This window comes from Plodia interpunctella, chromosome 17, assembly GCF_027563975.2.
Source record: "Plodia interpunctella isolate USDA-ARS_2022_Savannah chromosome 17, ilPloInte3.2, whole genome shotgun sequence".
Taxonomy (NCBI): domain Eukaryota; kingdom Metazoa; phylum Arthropoda; class Insecta; order Lepidoptera; family Pyralidae; genus Plodia; species Plodia interpunctella.
In genome coordinates, this window is record NC_071310.1 from 9,564,983 (window position 1) to 9,588,210 (window position 23,228).

Consider the following 23,228-nt stretch of genomic DNA (forward strand, 5'->3'; position numbering starts at 1 on the left):
AAATTACAATATGGTGTACTTTGTAGGCTAGCATGCATGAAATATTACTGTAATCAGTATCAAAACCTATCAAACTTTAACAGAAATGTGAAAATTCATGACTCGAGTTACAAATTTTATTTTTACGTTTATAACTTGACTTTTACCCTCGGCTCCTAAAACTCGGGAGTAGTAAGTATAATATATTAGTAAGTACCATATTGGCAATATCAGCGAATTCGCGAGCGCCCCACCGCCGCGGGGCGGGGGCGGAGGCGGCGCGGACGCAGCAGCAAACTGCACGCTGCGGCTGCAAGAAACACAAATGAGTGCGCGGCGGGGCGAGGGGGCGGTGCGGCCGGCAGTCGTCGTCCGACGCTTGGAGAGTGAGCACGAGCGCGCGCTACAGTGACGAGAGTGCAGTGTTAGTGTCACAGTGAGCTGGTGCACCGAGCGGCATGCGAGAGGCGCGCGCCAGGCGGCGCCGCGCGCTGCGCTGACCCAATGCTGTGTGCGCGCGCGCGGCGTCGGCCGCTGCTGCTCGCCCTCGCCCTCGCCTGTTTGCTGCCAGTACGTCACATTCATACCATCTTTATTACGATTCTAGTGGTGTTATGTGAAAATTACTGTTGAAGTTTTAAGGGTCAAATTTGCGAAAACCCTATATTATCAGGAAGATACGTCGACTACGAAAAATCACGCATTGGTGTTTTACGAAATTTCTGGTGACGGTGATGTGCAAACAAAAATCGCATACAACATTTCAATCAGCGATGACGTTGCGAATCGACACATACTCGTATGTCATTTGAAGGTTTAGGTAATTCTGTACACACATAGGGCGTCTATAGATAGAAATATACTTACAGACCTTATTTTGAGGAGATCGATAGGACTTGTTGGTCTCAGAAAAATAATAAAATAAATCACAGGGCAGCGTGCCGTGATCTCATGATAAGCAAGGAATAGTAGAATCGTTTCCCATCAAGTAAATAAGTAGATAGGTTTGGAAAGAAAACAATAATAATACTTATACATTATTATTAAATAATGATTCTCAAATGATTAATAATATTCCTTTCAATTTAATAGGAATCTTAGACGAAATCCGCGCCTAAGACAAAGCAAGTGCAGCTCGGGAGAAGCCGTGATACCAAAAACGTGAGTGCCGTGAATCAAGAAGAGCTTTCAACGTAAAGATTCTACAGGCCATAAGAAACAGGTTCCGCGGCAAAGTCTCGGTTGAAATTGTGAAAGTTTTATTGAAGATGTACAAATTTATCGATGACCTGCGTTAAAAAGTTAATCCTCTTTATGAGGCGTCAGATAAGGAAATACTTAATCTAATAAGATGCAACTATTACGACTGGGTCGAAGCTTAGGCACAAAATAAAACTTACGTGTACCTACTATTGATAAGTACCTACACCTAAGTGGTGTTAACGGCGGGTTCTCAGAGCCGGCATGCCTCTGCTTCCAGAGCGGGTTTCCTTATTGGAGCGCACGCGCTATAGATAGTCTCCGTTCCCACAGTTTTTCACACCGGTCTCGCAACCAGTCTCTCGCCAAATAAGCCCCTAATGAGGCTTTAAAGCTTGTAAAGCAAAATTCCTCACACAGTTTTTGGAAATATTCTTTCCGAATTTCATGAATCAATATTTCTAAGTATGTTGATTAAAATGTAGTCCCTTTGAAATCGAATTGATCTTTTTTCGAACTTTGACCAATTCATGAAAAACGACATCCTACTAAGCACTTAATATTATAAATACGAAAATTAGTGAGGATGTATGTGTGTTTTGTTACTCTTTCACACAAAATCAACTGGACCGCGGATAGTTATGTCATTTGGTACACGGGGGTAAAAAAATATAAAGTGGAATAACACATAAGTACGGTACTTTTATCCAGCTAGTGGACTATAAAAATTCAATTTGCATAATAATTCTCAACACAGACTCGAAACTGTATAAGGTCTCACTCTGCGACTGCCGAGCTCCAAGATGCTGTAGAAACCAGTGTAATATCAGCACAGTGCGTGTGACCTCACACAATATCTTTCGAAACTTCGGCTCTTCGCCAAATCTGTCCAGACTCTCAATGATCAAACGGAACCCGTTGCGGATAACTCTTCAAATTTAAATTGCAGTCGCCAGTTCTGAATAGAAATGTCGGCACGACTCCGCGTGTGAGTGTTCTGGCCGTCGCCGGGGCGGACGTGACCCGCCTGCCGAGCGCCCGTCGTGCAGGACAGAGCTGCTGTTACTTATGCCGTAAAACCTATACGAGTACTATCTTGCGAGTCTTTAAAAAAAGGTAGATTGACAGAAAAGCACTCCTCGTGGCGCTGGAGTCCCAAGTATTTATATCAACAGGACATCCATTCAAACAGTTAAATGTTATTGACATAGGTATTAGGTATTCTACCGACAGGTACTTTCTTACATACATTAGATAGGTTTCGAATATATTGGGTGTTCATATGATTTGGAAGATAATTTTAAACAAAAATATTGAAGTTTCAGTTAATTGTCAAAACAAGTAGAAATCCTCATCAAATATTATTCAATTTCATTTTTTTTTCTTTTAAATAGGTCTCTGTCCCTACAACACGTTAGTAAATTCACTGCTTCAATCATCGATTTAGAGCGCGTGGCTTCAATAGTCAATAGGTGTTTATTTGTTGATGATGAAATGTTTCATAGCAACGATGTATTTGTATACTTTGATGAGAAAAATGAGTCCCTTCGCGCCGTTAGCTGCTAACATGTATCTGTCAGACAGAACACCGCGCTACTCAGAAAAACCTAAATCAATCTGACCATATCGCTGCCCGCGGAGTTGGTTGCGGCCACCAGTCGCGGCTCGCGGGACGACACGTGCCCGGACTGCGAAGCTTGCTCTTAAATTGAATGTAAGCTCTTCAGAAATTCCAGGAATTATGTCATTGTATGATGTTGTTGGTCGTGGGTTTGATTATTAATAAACTGTGATAGATCCGGTTGTTTGTAAGAATAACTACTTATGAAATAACAATCGATAAACTATAGTTTATAACTAGGAAACTATAGTGAATTCACACTTGAGACTATTCGACATCCAAACACAGTAGGTGATGATAACCCAAAAGTCTAGATATCAGACAGTATCCGGCACTCTTCCGCTGGTCACAAAGCGAGGCCCCACATGTTTGTATCGACATTGTTATTCGTGCACCATTTTTAAACTATTTTTGTTCTTTTATTGGTATTTAATTCATGTGCCTACCTACCTATTCCTATTCCTATTTTTACATTCTTGTATACTGTACGTAAGTACACAATATGTGTTCCCTTTTTACTGTGTCTTGTCCGCGCTGTTATCGGTATCCCAAGTTGTCACCCTTGTTTCTGCTAGCCCCCTCAGCGGGGCCTGGCGCGAGCGACAGAGCCGTAATTTGCCGGCCAGTTTTTCTTGGTCATTTGCATTCCTACGCTAATTTTCAGTTTCTAATATAATTGTCACGCTGACTTTTGTTATATTTTCCTATGGTGTAGGTATATTGCTGTCGTAATGGTGTGGCCTGTGTGTGCCACTGATAAAATTATCAAAGGCACCCTCCATTTATGTAACTGAGGAATGAATTTTTTTTAGACAACATGGCATGGCATTGTTTTTTAATTATTCCAATATTTTGCGTATGAAAGTAAAAAAAATGTAGTAGAAAGAGTATAAAAATTGTGTATGAGGAATTCAATAAAAACAAGAAAATTGACTGAAGACAAAGACAAAGATTACCTATTTATTTATTATATTGCAAAAACATGAGTTTACATTTTTTTACAATGTGGTGTTAAAAGAAAAACTTAATCCTACATGTTTCACCGTCTGTCAATTTAAATGCAGAGCATGCTATAATCCCACAAAACAAAATCGAATAAATAAAATTAACTAAATTAATTAAATTTTTATCTGAGTCTATCATTTAAAAAATCGATCATGCAGTTTACGAGATATGGGATAGAAGAAGAAGAAGAGTTTTTTTGTTGCTCTTAACCGGTTTGTTTGAAGTAGCGTTCGGCACATCCAATGTTCCAACTGGCACCGATCGTATTCTCACGATGATAACGATATGGATGATAAAGGTCAAGTGGATATTGTTCACAATTATAAGTTTTGAAAGGGCAAGAGTTTAAAAGTTGAAATTAAAGGTTCTCAGTCATTACTTATACCTACTCAAAACCCACTTAAAGTATAAAGTCGTATTAATAATACATACATCCAACTCAACAAATAGGTTTCTTGTAAATGACAAGAGCGCAATTCAAATTGTTCTCTAGAAGTTTTTACAATTCTCTATCGTGCTGTAGTAGGTAGGTACCTAGAATATTGTTCGCAGGTTTGGAATCCAAAGTATTATTTATATACGTGTGGATAGGTTTGAATTAATTAAAAATCTCTTAAATGAGTACATATAGTTTTAAACAAAATGTATTGATTCAAACTGCGATGTGTTATAACCATCATATATCCTTCTTCACGAATCTGCGCTGGTTAAAATTGCACAGAGCTCTTTCTCTCTGTTTCGCGAATTCACATTTTAAAGTAGCTACCTACCGATGTAGTTACATCAGATCAAATTCTTTTGTTCCTTGCCAACCCTCAGACGTCGACAAGCTTTAGGTAAAGCTCGTAGGCACTCTGTGGCTCAGCAGTGGGACTCAACGACCCGGCCGTCTGCTCCGAACTTGATCTACTTATTGATTACATTTTAGATATTGTTTGATTACTTAACGAACAAGCATTTTCGTCACTTCTATGCGAGAACATGTTAATGGTCCTTAAAAGATAAATCATTTTATAATAACATATTTTGACTGTATGTTTGGCGAACAAAATAAACTATACAGAATTTAGTACGGATAACTGTCGGCACCATAGTACGGCCTAACAACCTGCCAGTTCCCACCTCGATTTGCTAACAGTCACTTAAGACAAAGTCTCGTATCTGTATCGCGGCACAGACAATCTAACGGTATTCTAAGCTGTGCCTGCCAGGGGGAGGGGAGGCGCGCGGGGGCGGGGAGGGGATCCGCCCACCGCCCGCCGCCCTCCGCCGGCACGCCCCGCGCGCGCTCGCGGCATGTAAACAAAAGCGTTCCAAATCCAAACAACACGAGTGTTGCCATTGGTGGAAATGCTGGCAACGAGAAACCGCAGCGCTGTCGTATATCGAGCCTCACTCGTGCGCAAGAGGATGTGATCGTTTATTCATAACTAGAATAACTATCATCTAAGATAGCTTCAAAATAAATAATATCAGCCAAAGAGTCTGAAACAACTCGCAAATATTTTGGAACCCCGCCCGTTAGATAACGCTGGCGGACTCGCCACAGCGGGCGTCGCCACAGCCACGGCATTGGGCAGCGTCGCCGCATGAGTCGGTAGAGTTACCTTCCTAAAATGATCAACTGGTTCTACTGCAATTCGCTCATCAAATTATCTAATTAAAGTAATTATTTCATTTTCAACTGTTTCAATGCAAACGATTATGCTGAGAACGGAGGAGCTGAGAGCTCAGCCGGAGAACGCGGAGCCGAGCTCCGGCTTCTGTCAATAAACTAGAACAATATTATAACGGTATGGTGCGAATGTGAACAAAAGCGTCTATTTGCTTTCTTCGTTTTTAAGCTAATTTTATCGTTCTTCGTTTTTAAATAATTTTAACTTTACTACCTTAAAATCTATATTAATTATAATCTGTTAAATTTTGTTAAGAATGATAAGAGAATTAAATAATTTCGGTAATAAATATATTAACACCCTTAATATAATTATTACGAAAATTATTTAATTCTTACCCGACCTCACTCTGATAAGTTACTGTCATATCAATACTAAAAATCTATATAATCTATCTAGTAATAAGGGACCTTCTGTCTTAAGTTATTATGTAAGTTATTATCATATCAATAATAATATATAAATATATACATAAAATCTTTTAGGTTTTACTAAATAAATAGATGGACTTGGCCATCGCGTGAGAACACAATGTATCTTACAAGTAATACATATTATATTAGGTATATTAGATTATTTAGTCCATGGCGGCGCACGCGACTGAGACCCTGGTCTCCAAAACTAATGTGTAATTTTTCCAAGCGGCTCGTCGGAATTAATTCCAACATGGCTCTGGGGGCATTTAAACTGGTCAATAAACCGAGAAGTGGAGACGGGATCTCGTGCAACCAATTCACTAATACTCTTGTTCGCCATTTAATTTTCAGGACCATTAATTTCTTATAGATACTCGCCTAAATCATCCCACACCGGAAGGACTTTGTTGAGAAACCAGGTCGATGGCCCGTGGTGTTGTAGGTGTGATATACGCTGTCTACTAAACAATCTAATCATGCGATGGCCAAGTCCATCTATTTATTTAGTAAAACCTAAAAGATTTTATATATTTTATGTATATATTTATATATTAATATTGATACGATAATAACTTACGTAATAACTTAAGACAGGTCCCTTAAGTAGGGACTACATAAATTAATCGGCTTGATATTATATGGATCTCACAACTTTTTACAGTAGAAAAACTGAGCTGCGATGCGAGACTTGGGTTTTTACAGCATGTTTTTGATGGCATAAATATATTACGGGCGCACGCCCGACGTCACTCTGATACAAAAGACTTCAACGCGCCTCGTCACGTGGCGCCACGTTGGACTTACATTCGCGCGTGCGACTGTTCTATTACTTTTGTTTGTTAGTTCTTTAGAGTTCCGTACTTCAATAGGTGAAATCGGAACCCTTATTCGATTGTCGTCTGTAGGTAAAGACACTGTAGACAGCTAAAGACGAGTTGAAAGGAGTCCTCACTCCGAATGGGGGTTTGGAAATTCTATTTAGAACTTAATTTTCAAAACACGACACCCATAATCGCCTTATTTTCAAGAATCTTTTTTAATCCTGCGCTCGCGGAGTGAGACACAATGCAAAACTGTGTTGGCCATTTTGTGTCGTCATTTCAATTTGTTTTAATTTTAATGTAACACCGTGACATATGCTGAGCGGAAACCAATGTAAGATGGTTGTGCTAATTGTGTGCTACCAAATAAATATAAACATTTGTTATCCGGTCGCCGGCTGCCGGTCGAGAGACGACGAGCCGAATACTATATAATTAAATAAAAATAAATAGATTTAAAAATAAATTTATTTTCATCGACTGATCGTGACGTAATATGTGCCGCAGTGATACAAACTGAAAATAATTCAGTAGTGGAATAGCTCAAGGAATAAGCTCTGACTTTCAGTCATCACCATATAAGGACAGGTCGAGCCGCGCCCGGCGGACACGGTTACTCTGCACTAATCACTGTTCCCAGATTACTGCATTATATTAAACATTATTTTTCAATAGTGATCGATATCGGTGCGATGAGGTGGTCAATATATCACGTTTTTTTCGATTCTGCAGTAGTAGTAGAGTAAACAGAGCCATGGGTCACGCGACGGGTCTGACGGTCTCGATTGAAAGTAATCTGAATTGATTTGAAACTAATTAATTAGGGTCCCGTACAAAAATAAAAAAACGGAACCCTTATCACTCATGCGTCTGTCATATAGGCAGCCGAATCTACAGAACCAAATCAAGTAAAATTTGGTAAGATGGTGTAATACTGTGACCCAAACACAGACGTGCGCAGTTTTTTTTTTTTTTTCAAATATTCTACCTAGCTGTGCTGCCTCGATGTGACGCGTTCGTGGATGGCGGAGGACGCTTGTCAGGAATTGTTTGCAGGTTTCTGAGATTGACGAGTGTGAGTCAACGTGTTTAGGATGTTAATATTGTGTTTCTCTAAGAATTTTTTTCTTACTAAATACTTTAAAAGGATACATATTGTGTACCGTTGTATTTAGCTAAATAAATAAATCACAACAAATATTCACATTAACAGTAGTTCGTATTTTTTTTTAAATAGAATCATATTTTCTGCCAGTCTGCATTATACTTATATAAATACTTATTTTATAAAAAGAATACTAATTCATGTCATTAAATATTGATTGATGTGCCTACACGACGGAATAGTTTGCATTTGTCTAAATGACGTTCGAATGCAGCGAGGATCACTTTTATTTCGACCGGTTATAATTTAGGTACATAACTCTCAAGAGAACAATGGGTTTTCCATGGAATCAGTAGATTAATCCATGGGATTTTCATAACGTTCAATATTGCACAGGTGCCTGCTGCATCTAAGTTCAAACATGGAATTTGATTCTTTCAGAGTGTCGCATACAAATTTTACTGCACTCTTTTCTTGTTCGTTGCAAATAAGAATATTATAATAATAATATAACAAAGTCATGAATCAATGTACTCGTCAAACGGGTACCTACCTGCCATGACACAGACGTTACAATATCGATACGCTCGGTTCAATTGTCGTAACCAATATGCAGCTATTCAGGAAAGCCAAAACATTTAATAGTAGTTCTTTACAATAAACAAAAATAAATAACCTTTTTTGTATACTCTTTGACATGCAGGTACCTGTAGTTACTATTAGAAGAAAGGTAAAAACAACAATGGACATGATAGAGATGAACTCTGTTTTAATGAGTTTCTTTTCAGTAGTGGTCGTTCCCAAATTACACTACATTGCGCGGTGAGGTCCGGGTCGAACCCCACGCAGTCCGCCGCCTCACTCCACGGAGTTCCTCACAATCTTGCACTGTAACGCCTGTCGTTATCCAGTGTTCTGTCCCGACTACGCACGGGTAAAACCGTAACAAAAAGTAACCTGGGTTACTCCTGAAGGTTTCATCTACAATTTTTGAGTTAATTCACACAAACGAAAAATAAAATACGAATCTTTTCTCGTTATAATATTAGTAGGTATGGATTTTCATTTCTTACATTGGAAGTATACATTGTGAGTAGGTTTGTGTAAAGATAAATATATCTCGTCATTATACAAGATGATAAACAATGACATCTTCAGCCATATTATACAATTTTAATCCTTATTACCATGCAATCAATGTCTATATTTCCATACAAATATAATAATGAGGAAAGATTTGAATGTTTGTAACGTAATAAACAACTGGACCGATTTTGATGAAAGTACGGGTACCTATCATCATGATCAATCAAATTTGATTTTACCTATACCAAATTAATTTGCTCCAGTCGTTGTTGTCATCGTCGTGGGCCAAATAACACAGCAATTGAAAAGTAATGCGGCTTTTTATTATTAGAGACTAGCTGATGCCCGCGACTTCGTTCGCGTGGCCGAACAATTTTTGGTAAAGAGTCAAAATTATTAAAGAAATTTAACTGTACAAAGTGTAACGATACCTATACAGAAGATACCCAACAGACTGAAAAACGTTTGATAACGCGTCATTTGTATATTTCCTATAGTTTAGCTGGGCCTTTATGATTCTTCTGGTGATCCAGATCTACGATTTTTATACTTCAACAGGAAATACTCATCAGGCTGAACAGCTTTTGTTAAGGCGTCATTTCTATATTTTCTATAGTTTAGCTGTATCATCATTGTTCTCTATCAGGTGTTCCAGTTTTCAAAATCATTTATACCCCATATGTTGCCCAGGAAATTCTTAGTGTATTGCTATGACTCTATCGCCTAATTTTGTTTTTATGTAAATATATTTAATTAATGTACAGGATTTTTTTTGCTGTTTTATTATATGTATTGATTTGCGTGCGTTTGGCCACTACTAGCCAGATGAGATGTTACGCAAGCTCAAATAATGCCTTGGCTTGAAGATCCCTAAATTGTAGATTTCGGGAAATATCGTTTAAAGATTTTTCTCGCGGACTTGTACATACAGATCTAGTTATAGATAAAAATTCTGAGACCAATGATGTTTGTGACTCAATTTGACCAAAACAATTTAATTTTTCCCTTTTCGGTTGAAAACTTAGAAATAACACAATTTACGAGTGCGTGCGAGAATAGTCAGGACATCATTGTTTTGGCTTATCCTACTATTGGTCCTTATTCAGCATAGAAAATGTAATGTTTCAGAGCGTGGCGGGGGCGGGCGTGTTCGAGCTGCAGATCCTGGAGTTCAGCAACTATCGGCTGGAGCGCGCGGCGGGCGGCTGCTGCGGCGGCGCGCCGCGCTCCCTCACCCAGCGCTGCGCCGCGCCCTGCCGCACGCGTTTCGAGCTCTGTCTCAAGGTATGACGGCAGTATGTCACTCTCTTATTGTGACCGGAGACGTGAGGAACTTGGTGGTAAATCAATTATGACCCTTAGCGTTGCCTAAAATTCCCTAAATGTAACACCGCTGATATATTTGGATCGTATCTAACGCACCAAATATCAACCATTGTTACGTTCAGTTCTTTCATATCTCTCCAATTTTGTCGATTTTCGGGAAGCATGCAGTCACCGTCATGTCACCAAAAAAAATTGGCGATTATAAAAAAGTATTTGACAAATAAACCAAATTCAATATGGACAATCCCAATATTAGTTTTTACAACGATTGATGTGGTTGACCTTGAATTGGCTGACGGAAGCTTATATCCAACATAACCCAAACAAGAACCAATTTGTTCCCAAATTGGACTTTGTCAAATGATATTTGGCGAATAGTTTTTAGATCAACTTAGTGAACTGCTCCATGTTCACTTTCTGTGTTACTTTTCCGCTATCATGAACTGTATTGCGCAGGAGTACCAATCAGCGGCGGCGCCGGGCGCGTGCTCGTTCGGGCGCGCGGCGTCGCCTGCGCTCGGCACAGACTCCTTCACGCTCGCCGAGCCGCTCTACACGCTCGCGCTACCATTTTCATTTCGTTGGACGGTAAGCAACACCTACTTCTTCTATATACCTGTCATCTATTTTACAGATGCAATATGTTCGGTCCGCGGCAAGAAGTAAACTATGACACTCTCCAGCTCTCCATCTCCACACCAAAAATCTGACGTGTGTTTTGACGTGAAAGACGGACAAACAAACCCACTTTCACATATATAATATTAGTATGGTTAACTCAAAATATTGTTTCTATCATTTCAGAGATCTTTCACATTGATACTTCAAGCATACGACGACTTCAACTACACTGACCCCGGTAAGACAATGTTTACATTTTTATTACACTTCGACAATAACTCGTATCGATCAAACTGTTAGTGAGACGATGCACTTAATTGACAGAGGCGGGTCTGATCGAGGAGGCGTGGTGGTCGGGCATCGTGGAGCCGGGCGCGGAGTGGCACGCGCTGCGGCACGCGGGCGCCGCCGCCGCACTCGCCTACCGCGTGCGAGTGCTCTGCCAGGAGAACTACTACAACACCACCTGCACCACCTTCTGCCGGCCCAGGGACGACAAGTTCGGACACTACTCCTGCACCGGCGACGGTGACAAGCAGTGTCTGCCCGGCTGGCAGGGCGACAACTGTGAGAAACGTGAGTCTTACTTGCTATGCTACTTCTACATAAGTGACGCATCGAATCATCCATCCAACGTTTCATACGTTACTGATAATATAATTGTTATTGCAGCCGTGTGCAAGGAAGGCTGCCACCCGACACACGGCCGCTGTGACCGGCCAGGGGATTGCGAGTGAGTATTACAACAAATACACAATCCATTCACAACTCATCAAGGCTTGTCGAAAATAAACAGCCCAATCTTTAAAATATGAGTGGTATATACCTAAAATATCTGAACGTTTCCTTGTCAGTTGCCGGCCGGGCTGGCGCGGCGAGCTGTGCGCGCAGTGCCAGCCGTACCCGGGCTGCAAGCACGGCTACTGCAACGGTTCTTCCTGGGACTGCACCTGCGACACCAACTGGGGCGGCATCCTCTGCGATCAAGGTATGTCGGGCAACACTCACGCCATCTACACCTAACATTTGACGTAAACTATTTTAGCGACTTGAGAAATAGAGGAGCTGGTAATATAGCTGGTAATATATATATATACTGGATGAAATAAAGTCACGACTGTGCTGGCTTGGTCACCTGTAGAGAACGAAAGAGGATCGTGGCTTTTAATCAGCCTATCGAGGAAGTGTTTGGTCGACTTCCAGTCGGGCATATCCAATAGCATCTGAGCGAAACCATGGAAGTTGATCTGCGTGAATTGGGAGCTGTCAATTGGAGATTCTTATCGTAGAACAGAACACTATGGTGCTCGTCTGGTTTCGGAGGCCAAGATCCACTCGGTGAACCTACACCGGGCCCAGAGTATTTAGACAGATAGACTACTTATAATTTTGTGGCACATTACGTGGCCTCAGCGTAGACTGGTAAAACATTATGTTAAAACTCTTGATTTATTCACAGATAGTATTAATAAGGTACGGCGTGAATTAGCCAATGATTATTTTTCTGATCTAGATAGATTAGTGTAGATTTTTGACAGGAGCTAATTGATTACTTAGTATTTTAATTACTATTTCTTTTTAATACTCTGTTTATTTTTTCCTTCTTTAAAATTACTATTCAGTTTCTAGTATATATATATATAACTTTTAGCTAGTGTATTTTCGTGTGACACTGCCCTTTTGCTTGGATTTCACAATTTCTTATTTTGATGTTACCTGTGGAGAGTTTTAATTGGCTCTGTTTCCTACTCTTATTTCTATGTTTTTGTTACTTAGCTGTAAGTCTTTCTAAATAGTAATAAATAAATAAATAAACTCTCCAATAAATTCTGTAACAACGAACTGTTCGTACCGCAGATCTCAATTACTGCGGTACACACGAGCCGTGCCAGCACGGGGGCACGTGCGAGAACACCGCTCCGGACCAGTACTTGTGCACGTGCGCGGAGGGGTTCTCGGGCGTGGACTGCGAGCGCGTGGACAACCCGTGCGCGCCGCAGCCGTGCGCGCACGGCTCGTGCTCGCTGACGTCGGCGCCGCGCGGGTTCGCGTGCGCGTGCGAGCGCGGCTGGGGCGGCGCGCTGTGCGACACCGACCTGGACGACTGCCTCAGCGCGCCCTGCCGCCACGGCGCCACCTGCCGCGACCGCCTCGACCGCTTCGAGTGCGAGTGCGCGCCTGGCTGGGCCGGCCCGACGTGCGAGGAAGGTACGGTTACCCCACTACTTTTTATTGTGTTTAACGTACGAATAATTCGTTGAACCGGTAGAATCTATACTATTCTTATAAAAAGGTAAGCGTTTGTGAGTTTGTATGTTTGAGGCGAGTAAACTCCGAAATGACCGAACCGATTTCAAAAATTCTTTCACCATTAGAAAGTCACATTATCCAAGATTGCAATTAGGTTATATTTGATTTTAAAATTCCCAAGGGAGCGAAGCCCCGGGCAACATCTAGTAATTTATAATTTTTACAATATACATAAGTATTGTATGAAAATTCATCTTAAAAAATGTGTGCCAGTAGTTTGTAGCTTGTGAGAAATAACTATTTAATATAAAAATTGACGTGAAAAAGTGCCTGTGAGGGTCTAATTTCTGAATGATTTGAATTTGAATAGATGTGGACGAGTGCGCAGAAAAAGGAGCACGGGAAGGCTCCTTCGGTCCGTGCGTGAACGCGGCGGCGTGCAACAACACGCTGGGCGGGTATTCATGCGCGTGTCTGGCGGGCTGGACCGGCCGAGACTGCGAGGTCAACGTGGACGACTGCGCAGACCAATGTCTCAACGGAGCCACTTGTATAGACTTGGTGGACGATTTCCACTGCGCGTGTGCGGCGGGGTTCGCGGGGCGCACGTGCGCGCGCGACATCGACGAGTGCGCGCCGCGGCCGTGCCGCAACGGCGGCGAGTGCGTGGACCTGCGCGACGCCTACCGCTGCATCTGCCCCGTCGGCTTCTCCGGGACCGACTGCGAGGTAACTTCATATAACTTATGTCCACCAAATATAACTATTGGCTTTGGCTAATTACTTACCGCTTTGTTAAATAGTTTTTACAACCGACATAAATAGACTGCCACAAAATCATGAGCCTAACCGCTTCTTCTTTGTCTCCTTGAACACACACTAAAGTAATCTTTTTTTTGAGGAATATGTAAAATATCTAATGTAACACTTATTGTAACCTCGTTCAGGTTTGGGATGTTTCGCACTAACTCTACTAACACCACCTCTGCTTTTTAGCTGCCTTCCTGTGTTGGACGTTATTGCCCGGTAAGTTACTTTCATTTTTCATTACGGTTAATTTTTTTATGGACTTCTATTTCTTTCTTTATTATTTTATTGTTTGTTTGTTAATTTCTTTTTCTTCATGTCCTATATAAACGTGTGCTACAGGACGACCGCGACCACTGCGCAGGCGCGCCGTGCGCCAACGGCGCAGCGTGCTACACGGCGCAGAGCGACTACTACTGCCACTGCGCGCCGGGCTGGGCCGGACAGAACTGCACGCAGCGCCACACTGCGCCCGCGCACCAACCTCCACGTCAGTCACTCTCCGCTTTTATTACATGCTTCGAAAGTGTATATCACTGATCGAACATCACAGGATGAAGTCTACGGTTGCCGAATATGCCAAGACTTTGAACAACATAAAATGAAATTCGTTAATTATCATTGACATTAAATAACATTCTATACCTATATATACATACATCAGAAAATTTCCGTTTCAAAATAAAACATCTGTATAATATTGTTCAGGAGGCGAGGACTGCTCGCTGAGCGGATGCGGCGCGGGCGGGAGCTGCGTCGGCGCACACTGCGTCTGCCGGCCCGGCTGGGGCGGGCTTCTGTGCGACACTGGTCTGTATTTATCTTTGTATACTTTTCATATTTTGATAGTGTACTCGCGAAGATTTGGGCCATATGAAGGGAGTAACCTAAATCCAATATATGTTACTGTGTTCATAGTGTTTTCATCATCAATGTACTATTTCTCATTTCAGAAATTAACGAATGTATTGCGAATCCTTGTCGCAACAACGGAACTTGTATCGACGGCACCGGAGACTTCACGTGCGTGTGTCGAGACGGATGGACAGGTCGGTATGCTTTTCAGCTTCGCATCTATGGCACTTCATCTGGTTCCTCAAGCATGTAACAAAATCTTCAGGCAATGGCAAACCACAATATTACCGAAAATGTGTTTCATTTCATAAAATAACCACTGTAGATAGTGGCCATTCATTTATTGCATCTGGGGGCATAGCAGTGCCCCGCCAAGTCGAGCGCGAAGCAAACACTGCCGTACCATCCTTTACAGGAACCATTTCGGCGTATTTTCATGCCCTTATTTGAGAACGTCTTTGTATGCTCTAAGCATACACTTTAATATCAAAATATTAAACTTGTAGGAGATAAGATATGCGAAGCAAAATGTCACGATTTCAATACTGATGCACACACTCAAATTGGTACAGAGTTGGGTTAACTGCCACATAAAGGGAAAGGGGAAGAGATTTCTTTACAGAATGTTTTCGATGATATATTTCACTAACGTATTATTAACTTTTGCTCAGGTAAAACGTGTTCAATTCGCGAAGAACCAATCGACCGTTGCTCCGACGCCTCGTGCGCTAACGGAGGCACATGCGTGCGCGAGGGAGACAGCTGGAGATGCGCATGCGCCGCGGGGTGGACGGGCGCAGCATGCGAGGCGGCTGCGTGCGGGTGCGGGCCGGGCGGGGTCTGTGCGGCGGGCGGCTGCGTCTGCCGCGAGGGCTGGACCGGGGCGCGCTGCGAGCGGCCGCTGGGCGGCTGTGCGTCCGCGCCCTGCCGCCACGGGGCGCGCTGCGTGGGCGGGCACGACTGGTGGGCGTGCGAGTGCGCGCCGGGCTGGGCGGGCGACGACTGCAGCGCGCCCGTGTGCGAGCCCGCGTGCCCTGCGCCCGCGCAGTGCGCACGCGACGCGGGCGCGCGCGGCCGCTGCGTGTGCCCGGCGCCGTCCGACCGCGCCGCCAGGCGCTGCCTCGAACGTGAGTGCGAAGTTTATCTATCTTCTTCGAATTATCGTTATAGTCGTTTGCCTCGAAATCCTATCCGTAAATACTGTAAAAATCTATAAAAAGTCGTCGTCGGCGAGTCTCTTTCGTCGATTGGTTGCGTCTGTCCGACCTTTCTCTAATAATATCAGAAAGTATTTCGCGATCGTAATGTTTAAATAATTTTCAGAGCTGGCAGGTCTGGGATCGGGCTGGGAGACGTGGGCGGAGCGCGCGGCGCCGGGCGCGTGCGGCGCCGACAACGGCACGTGGTGGTGGGGGTGCAACGCGTGCTGGTGCGGGGGCGGCGTGCCCGCGTGCACGCGGCTGTGGTGCGGGCTGCCCGACTGCCTCGCGCCCAACGCCATGCCCTGCCGCACCGACGAGGTTCGCATTTACTTTATGTATTTTTCAATTTCGAATCGCCTTGCCTGAAAAACTTTCACTTTCCATCCCACACCTTTTTGAAAAATAAATTACATATATGCTCTTCGGACACGCAACCGCTACCCAACGATGCATGTAAATTTCTTATGACTTCTTAAGTCTTAAAAGTACTTATTTGAGCAGGTATGCGTGCCAGCGGCGCCGACGCTGTGCCTGAGGCCGCCGTGTGCGCCGCTGGGCGAGTGCCGGCGCGTGTCGGGGCGGCGCGTGGAGCCGCCCGCGCTGCCCGCGCCGGCCGCGTGCTGGCCGGGCGCGCGCGCGCCCGCGCCCGCCGGCTGCGCGCGCGCGCAGCTGCAGCTAGCGCGCGAGCGTCTAGCGCGCGGCGCGCACGTGGAGCGCGCGTGCGGCGCGCTGCGGCGCGCGCTGGCGGCCGCGCTCGCCGCGCGCGCTCCGCCCGCGCCGCCGCTCGTGCTGCTCTGTGATCTCGCTCCGGACGATGACGACGCCCTAGATCTCGCTATTGTAAGTTTTGATTTAATAACGCTCTTAACATAAAGGTTTCGGCGGATCCTCCGTTCGACTGTAACGTGCAGTCCTGTATCGAGACGTCGACCGATGATTATTGGACGTCAGGAAGAATCGACCATAAGATGATGATGCTCGACCGCCACAAAGAGAAGATCTTCCCGCCAGGTTAAGTGGCTCCGACGGTAATACGGTTTGCATATAATGCATCCAACCGTAAACTAACTCGCTCATGTTTTCATCTAGAAATGTTGAATGTCATTTCTAGAGTCGGTGTTGCTATGGCTCTTGGAAATTATACAAATCGTTCATATTATCAGTTTTTCCATTTATTTCCCTTTACTAAGTAAGTACCACAATGGTTCGGTTGCAGTGGGTCGGCGACGAGGATGGCGCGGATGGCGACGCGTCGGGCTCGGCACACGCGCTGGGCGCGGCCGTGCGCGCGCTCAGCGAGCTGGTGGCGCGGCGGCGGCTGGCGGCGCACGCGCTGCTGGGCGCCGCCCTGCGCCTGCGCGTGCCCCACGTGCCGCCGCCCGCGCCCGCGCCCGCCGCGCAGGCCGCCGCGCCCGCCGCGCTGCTGGCGCTGGGCGCGGGCGTGGCATTGCTGCTGCTGGCGGCGGTGGGCGGCGCCGCGCTGCTGCTGCGCCGGCGCCGCGCCGCCGCCGATCGCTCGCGCCGCTGCGACGAGGAGAAGTCTAACAACCTGCAGAACGAGGAGAACCTGCGGCGCTACGCCAACCCGCTGCGCGAGGACGAGCTGCCGCGCGCGCACTCGCTGTACAAGGCGCAGAACGCGGACGCGCGCAACGACACGCCGCCGCGCGACAAGGAGCTGACCAAGCGCGCGCTGCCGCCGCCTGAGCCGCCCGAGCGCCTCACTGTGCTCGTCTGATTGTTTGTACTTACTCTGATCTCCCATTCGCCGCCGCGTCCTAGTTTCTCGCCGCTATTTATTATGTTAGAATGAAGTCGCGTTTGTAAATATGTATTTTTGTAAATAATGTTGAGAGTGCAGTTTTGTATGTTTTATAGAATGGTTAAAAAATGAACAAGTGATTATTTTGTAAAGGTTGTAAAGTTGAATAGATGTGATCGTTGTAATAAAATTATGAAAAAATTACATTTTGTATTTCTTTTAAATATTTATAGGCAAAGACGGCGTATAATAAATAAACACAGTCAGTACACGTGTACAAAAATATAATTCGACTTTCAGAGTATACATTTAAACTCTAATTTAAATTCTAATTAATTTCTCTATACAAAGATAAAACTTTCATAAAATATATCAATCTATAAAATGTAAAACATAAAAATATATCAGAAATAATTTCTGCCAAATAATGACTTTGGTTATAGCTAAAGAATGCTCATTTTAAATAAAAAGGGCATTCGGTAAGCACGAGAACCACGCCGTCAGAAAACGTAACCAAAAAACTGAGTATTTCGAGTTTCGACACTGTATTGTTTGTTACACAACACGTACATGCATGTAAACAGTTCACAATATATTGTGATCCGACAACAGAGTGGCCACGGGACATTCGCGCGCCGCGAACTGCGAGCCGACGGACGAATAAAACAAAAGCCGTAACGAGTTATGTAACAGCGTAACCGCTGCGGCGACGGCGTCGGGCGCCAGTCGCGGGAAATTGTCAGGAGGGAGACCAAGATAATTTAGTTTACGGCGATGAAATAAATACAATTTTTTTTATTACTGAAATATTACCAAGTATGTATATCCTTAATACCATATACGTAATTAAGATAATTTCAATAAAAAGAAATATATCAAAAATATATCTATGTAAGTAATCCAAGATAATAAAATAGTATGTCATTTTCACATATTGTAAAATTCAATTCAAAACACTACTAGATTCTTTCTGAGCAATATCGAGATAACTTTGATGTAGATATTGGTCTTGAGTCTCGGTCTCCGCGGGTCGCGCGTGACGCCCGCCCGTCCGTGGCCAGCTGTTACGCTGCACTCTTAACTAAAACTGAAAGGCCAAACCTTCCAACAATCTTATACCTTAATGCTTGACATCCAAAATACAATACATAAGCTATATCACATTTTGCGTAACGTTTAGAAAAATTGGCCAAAGGTATACCGAGCCTGGGTGATCTGAATCAAAGCCAAAACTCCCGGAACGTAGACATTTATTATCAATGCATCTTTACACATAGGTATATAGCAAAAACGAAACCATGTCGAGTTCTAATTTCGAACAGCGCCATCTAGATTGAACAAACTAAATTAAAATATTACATAGCTATACGGTTAAGATTAAACATATCGCCCACCAAGGACCATCGGTCCTTAATAAACTGAAAAAATATCTAAAATAGCTTTACAAACTGAATTGTTACTCACATCAAATTAGCATGCAAAAGAATCATCGGTATATAAGCAAACAGAATGTAAATGATCGTTAACAAACAATATAAAACATATCAGTGGACTGTAAACACTGTGGAGCACTTGGCATAAAAATTAAACTATTTCATGTTAACGTTAGAAACCAATACATACATAATGTAAACAAGAACCTTTAAATAAAGAAAACATAAATATTTAATAACTAGACATGAGTAAATCCTACTCGTTATTTACAGGTAAAGGGCAAAGTTTTGAAATTGGACGTTGAATAAGCGACATTTTTGTAAAATGTTACAATCCTGAGTAAATTATGCTTTCCAGTATGCACTTTTTCAACTTCGCCATAGAGAAACTTTGTGGGAGGCAAGTTAAGTTATCCTCGCACACTAATAAAACATCACCTGTTCTCAGTTGTATAGTTTTAGATTTCCATCTATGGAAAATCAAAGGATGTTCTCTCCAATCAGGTAAGTCTGATTTCTTTATTCTATTTTCAATTTTGAATAATCCATTTCTGTGTGAATAAAAGGTTAACATAGATATTTTACTTTTACTATTAATATTTTTATTTCTCAGAAATATAGACCATTCAGAAAACCAGTGACGCTGATGAAGGAGTATACAACATGTAAGAGCTGACTGAATCTCCCTAGCAGTAAGGTAAGATAAAAATTTAGTTTCTTTTGCAGTAGAATTCTTCAAACGTAAATTTTTTCTGCAATAAACAATTACTCTTATTAGTTTTCGTAAGCTACAAAATCTTTCATAAATATCTTCCATCTCTTCACAGTTTCCCACACAACCAGTATGTACTTTTATCTGGCGCTTTTCTAATTCTGTCTTGGTGCAAATAGAATGTGGTTTTACATACTGTATTGTGCTACTCTGCAACCAGCTTAGACCATTCTTCCATAACTTGTGCTCTAATAACTCTGATGGCGAAATACCACGTGACGCGCAGTCAGCAGAATTTTCCTTAGTCTGGACGTACGACCACTGAGTAGCATCTAATGAGGTAAGTATCTCTGAAGTTCTGTTGACAAACGTCTTCCAACGACTTGGATGGTCCGCCAACCAAGCCAACACTATTGTCGAATCTGTCCAGACATGTATCTCTGACTTATCAATATTTAGAATTTCAGATACTTCCAGGAGCAGCTTGGTGACCAGAACCGCGGCGCACAGCTCAAGACGCGGAATGGATATTTGCTTGATGGGTGCCACCTTCGTCTTAGCAGTTACCAGGTGAGTATAAATATTATTATCCACAGTAACACAATGGATATAAACTACTGCAGCATAGGCTGAGCTAGAAGCGTCACTAAACCCGTGTAACTCTATTTTTATATCGCTATTTCTCCTATGGACCCACCTTGGAATGTGATAACATTCTAACTTCAGTAATTCCTTGCGATATTGATACCACTCTTGAATAAGCCCCGGTGGTAACTTATCATCCCAGCTCAATCCAACAATCCATAGTTTTTGGATAAAGACCTTTGCTGTTATAATACATGGAGCTATCCACCCTAGTGGATCATACAAACGACAGATTTCACTAATCACTTCTCGTTTAGTTTCAGGAGCAGAAGCATCAGGAGAGATTTTTAGTTTATAACCAAACTCATCCGTGCGACGATTCCAAGCGATACCTACTATTTTAGTGACATCATTTTCCTTTAGCTCCCTTTCCATTTCCAGTTCAGTTCCCCCAAACAAAGCTACTCGGTTACATGTCCATTTTTGTAACTGAAATCCTCCCTTACTTAGCAATTCATTCATTTCTTTATATACTGTAAAAGCTTCTTCTTCTGTCTCAGCGCCGGTGAGAAGATCGTCCATGTAGAAATCCGTCAGAACTCTACTTGCCGCATTCGGGAAATCACGACCATCATCCACAGCTACTTGCTGTAATGCCTTTACAGCTAAATAAGGAGCACATGAGGTGCCGAAAGTGACAGTTAAAAGACGATAGTCTTGTATAACTCCATCTTCCGATCGCCATACAATCCTCTGAAAATCTGTATGTTTTTCAGCCACTTTAATTTGCCGATACATTTTAACGATATCGGCTGTGAGACATATGGGATGAGAACGCCAACGCATGATCAAATGACGTAAATCCATTTGAAGCGTTGGACCCACCATCAACGTATCATTTAACGATAATCCATTAGCGCTTCGATCGGCTGCATTAAAAACCACTCTAGTTTTAGTTGTACTTCTGTCCAACCGAACAACAGCATGATGAGGTAACCATACTTTACTTTCTATGGTCGATGACTTATCGTGAACCTTCTCCATATGCCCAAGTTCCAAATATTCTTCTATTACTTGAGAATAATTCTCTTTCATTTGACTGTTCTTATCTAATCTCTTTTCCAGACTAAACAAGCGTTTTACAGCGACTGACCTAGTATCACCGTAGTCTCTACGAGCATTTGGACGAAAAGGTAATTCTACCACATAACGACCAGTCTCATCTCTACGGGTTGTCATGTTGAAATGATTTTCGCAATCCTGTTCTTCCGCAGTCAATATACGTTTCTTTGGACTAGGTTCATCTTCAATCTCCCAAAATTTCTTGAGAAGTTCGTTATCTTCTAAATGAACATGAAAGCTCATAACAATGTTATGACATGCAGCTTGTTCTCCATCATAGCCTTCAACTTGACCCGACAACACCCATCCAAGGTGAGTATCCTGAGCAATAACCAAACCATTAGGGCTTTTAATCAACCCTTGTTTCAGGACAGCACAATACACCTCGGAGCCTAACAGAACATCGATTCTATTAGGCGAATTATACTGTGGATCAGCCAAACTAATGCGGCCAAGCTCAGTCCAAGTAGTTGGCCTGAACTTCTTTTGTGGTAACACAGTGGTCACCGTTTGAAGAACATGTGCTTTCACTTGCAACTTAAAGGTTGGATCGTAGAGCGACTGAATCTTGACCTTAACCACATATTTTGAGGTTAAGCCGCTCAGACCACCGCCTAAACCTGATATATTGCTTGCCTCAGCAATCTTATTCAGTCGTAACAACTGTACGGCTGCTTCTGATATAAAAGATGCTTGAGACCCTTGGTCAAGCAGAGCTCTTAATATCAGAGGAGAACCATTTTTGGACTCAGCCTTTACCAGGGCTGTGGCTAATAGGGTTTGAGTTGACCCCATTCCTGTCACAAAATGGCTTGCAATACTTGTGGTCTCGCTCGTCTCAGTGGACGGTTCCGGTTGACTTTGCTCAATCCCTGACTGCTCGGTAGCTACCGCAACTGTGAATGTATTGTTTCCATGAATAAGTGTGTGGTGTTTTCTTTTACATAGACGGCATCTCGTATTGCCACGGCAAGCCTTCCCTGAGTGGCCGCTGCCGAGACAATTAAAACAAAGTCCAAGATTTTTAACAATATTCTGACGACTAGATACGTCTTCACTAACAAACTTACTACACGAATAGATCTTATGCTCATCATTACAATGAGGGCAGGTTGAAGTTGAAGTAGTGTGCAGGACTTTTGGTTGTATGTGATTAAGATTTAGCTTAGGCTTGTTTTTAGTGGGCTCAACAAACTCTAACGCGCGATAACGTGACTCTATAAAGTCTTTGAACAAAAGGAAAGAAGGCAAATCCTCACCGCAATTATTAACATGGATTTCCCACTGTTTTCTAGTTTCAGCGTCCAATTTCTGACTAATTATATAAATTATAATTACATCCCAAGTGTCGACTTTAATTTCCAAATTGGTTAATTCATGAATACAATCAGTTGTCGTATCGATTAAATCTTTTAAAGCTTGAGAAGACTCATAATTCATAGGCTTTAGGTTAAACAAACGCTTAAGAATACAATTAGATAAATACCTCTTATTATCAAACCTATTTTGCAACAATTTCCAACACTTTTTATAATTATCATGCGTAATAGGAATGTGTTTGATTAACTGTTCAGCTTCTCCTCTTACTTGCGTCTTCAGATAATGTAGTCGCTGAACGTCATCGAGTGAGGAGTTGTTATGAAT

The 23,228-nt window shown here is 42.8% G+C and overlaps 2 protein-coding genes across 3 annotated transcripts; one reads left to right on the forward strand and one right to left on the reverse strand.

The window, feature by feature from the left end:
• Positions 1-316: 316 nt before the first annotated feature.
• Positions 317-17,936, forward strand: Ser (Serrate). Of its 2 annotated transcripts, none has more exons than XM_053757388.2 (16): positions 317-549; positions 10,038-10,193; positions 10,692-10,823; positions 11,040-11,094; positions 11,181-11,432; positions 11,529-11,589; positions 11,711-11,844; positions 12,714-13,064; positions 13,477-13,835; positions 14,256-14,403; positions 14,622-14,723; positions 14,867-14,962; positions 15,440-15,895; positions 16,092-16,288; positions 16,469-16,810; positions 17,187-17,936. In XM_053757388.2, the coding sequence occupies exons 1-16, from the start codon at positions 484-486 to the stop codon at positions 17,706-17,708; spliced, it is 3,429 nt and encodes a 1,142-aa protein (XP_053613363.1). In that variant the 5' UTR covers positions 317-483; the 3' UTR covers positions 17,709-17,936. The 2 variants fall into 2 exon arrangements, with proteins under 2 accessions (XP_053613363.1, XP_053613364.1); XM_053757389.2 differs by having other exon boundaries at positions 16,472-16,810.
• A 1,939-nt stretch (positions 17,937-19,875) lies between these two features.
• On the reverse strand, positions 19,876-22,379 carry LOC128677326 (uncharacterized). The gene is made up of 2 exons (XM_053758076.1): positions 20,016-22,379; positions 19,876-19,917 (listed from the first exon to the last, which is right to left on the reverse strand). Exons 1-2 carry the CDS (start codon positions 22,377-22,379, stop codon positions 19,876-19,878), a joined length of 2,406 nt encoding a protein of 801 aa, XP_053614051.1.
• Between the last annotated feature and the right edge of the window lie 849 nt (positions 22,380-23,228).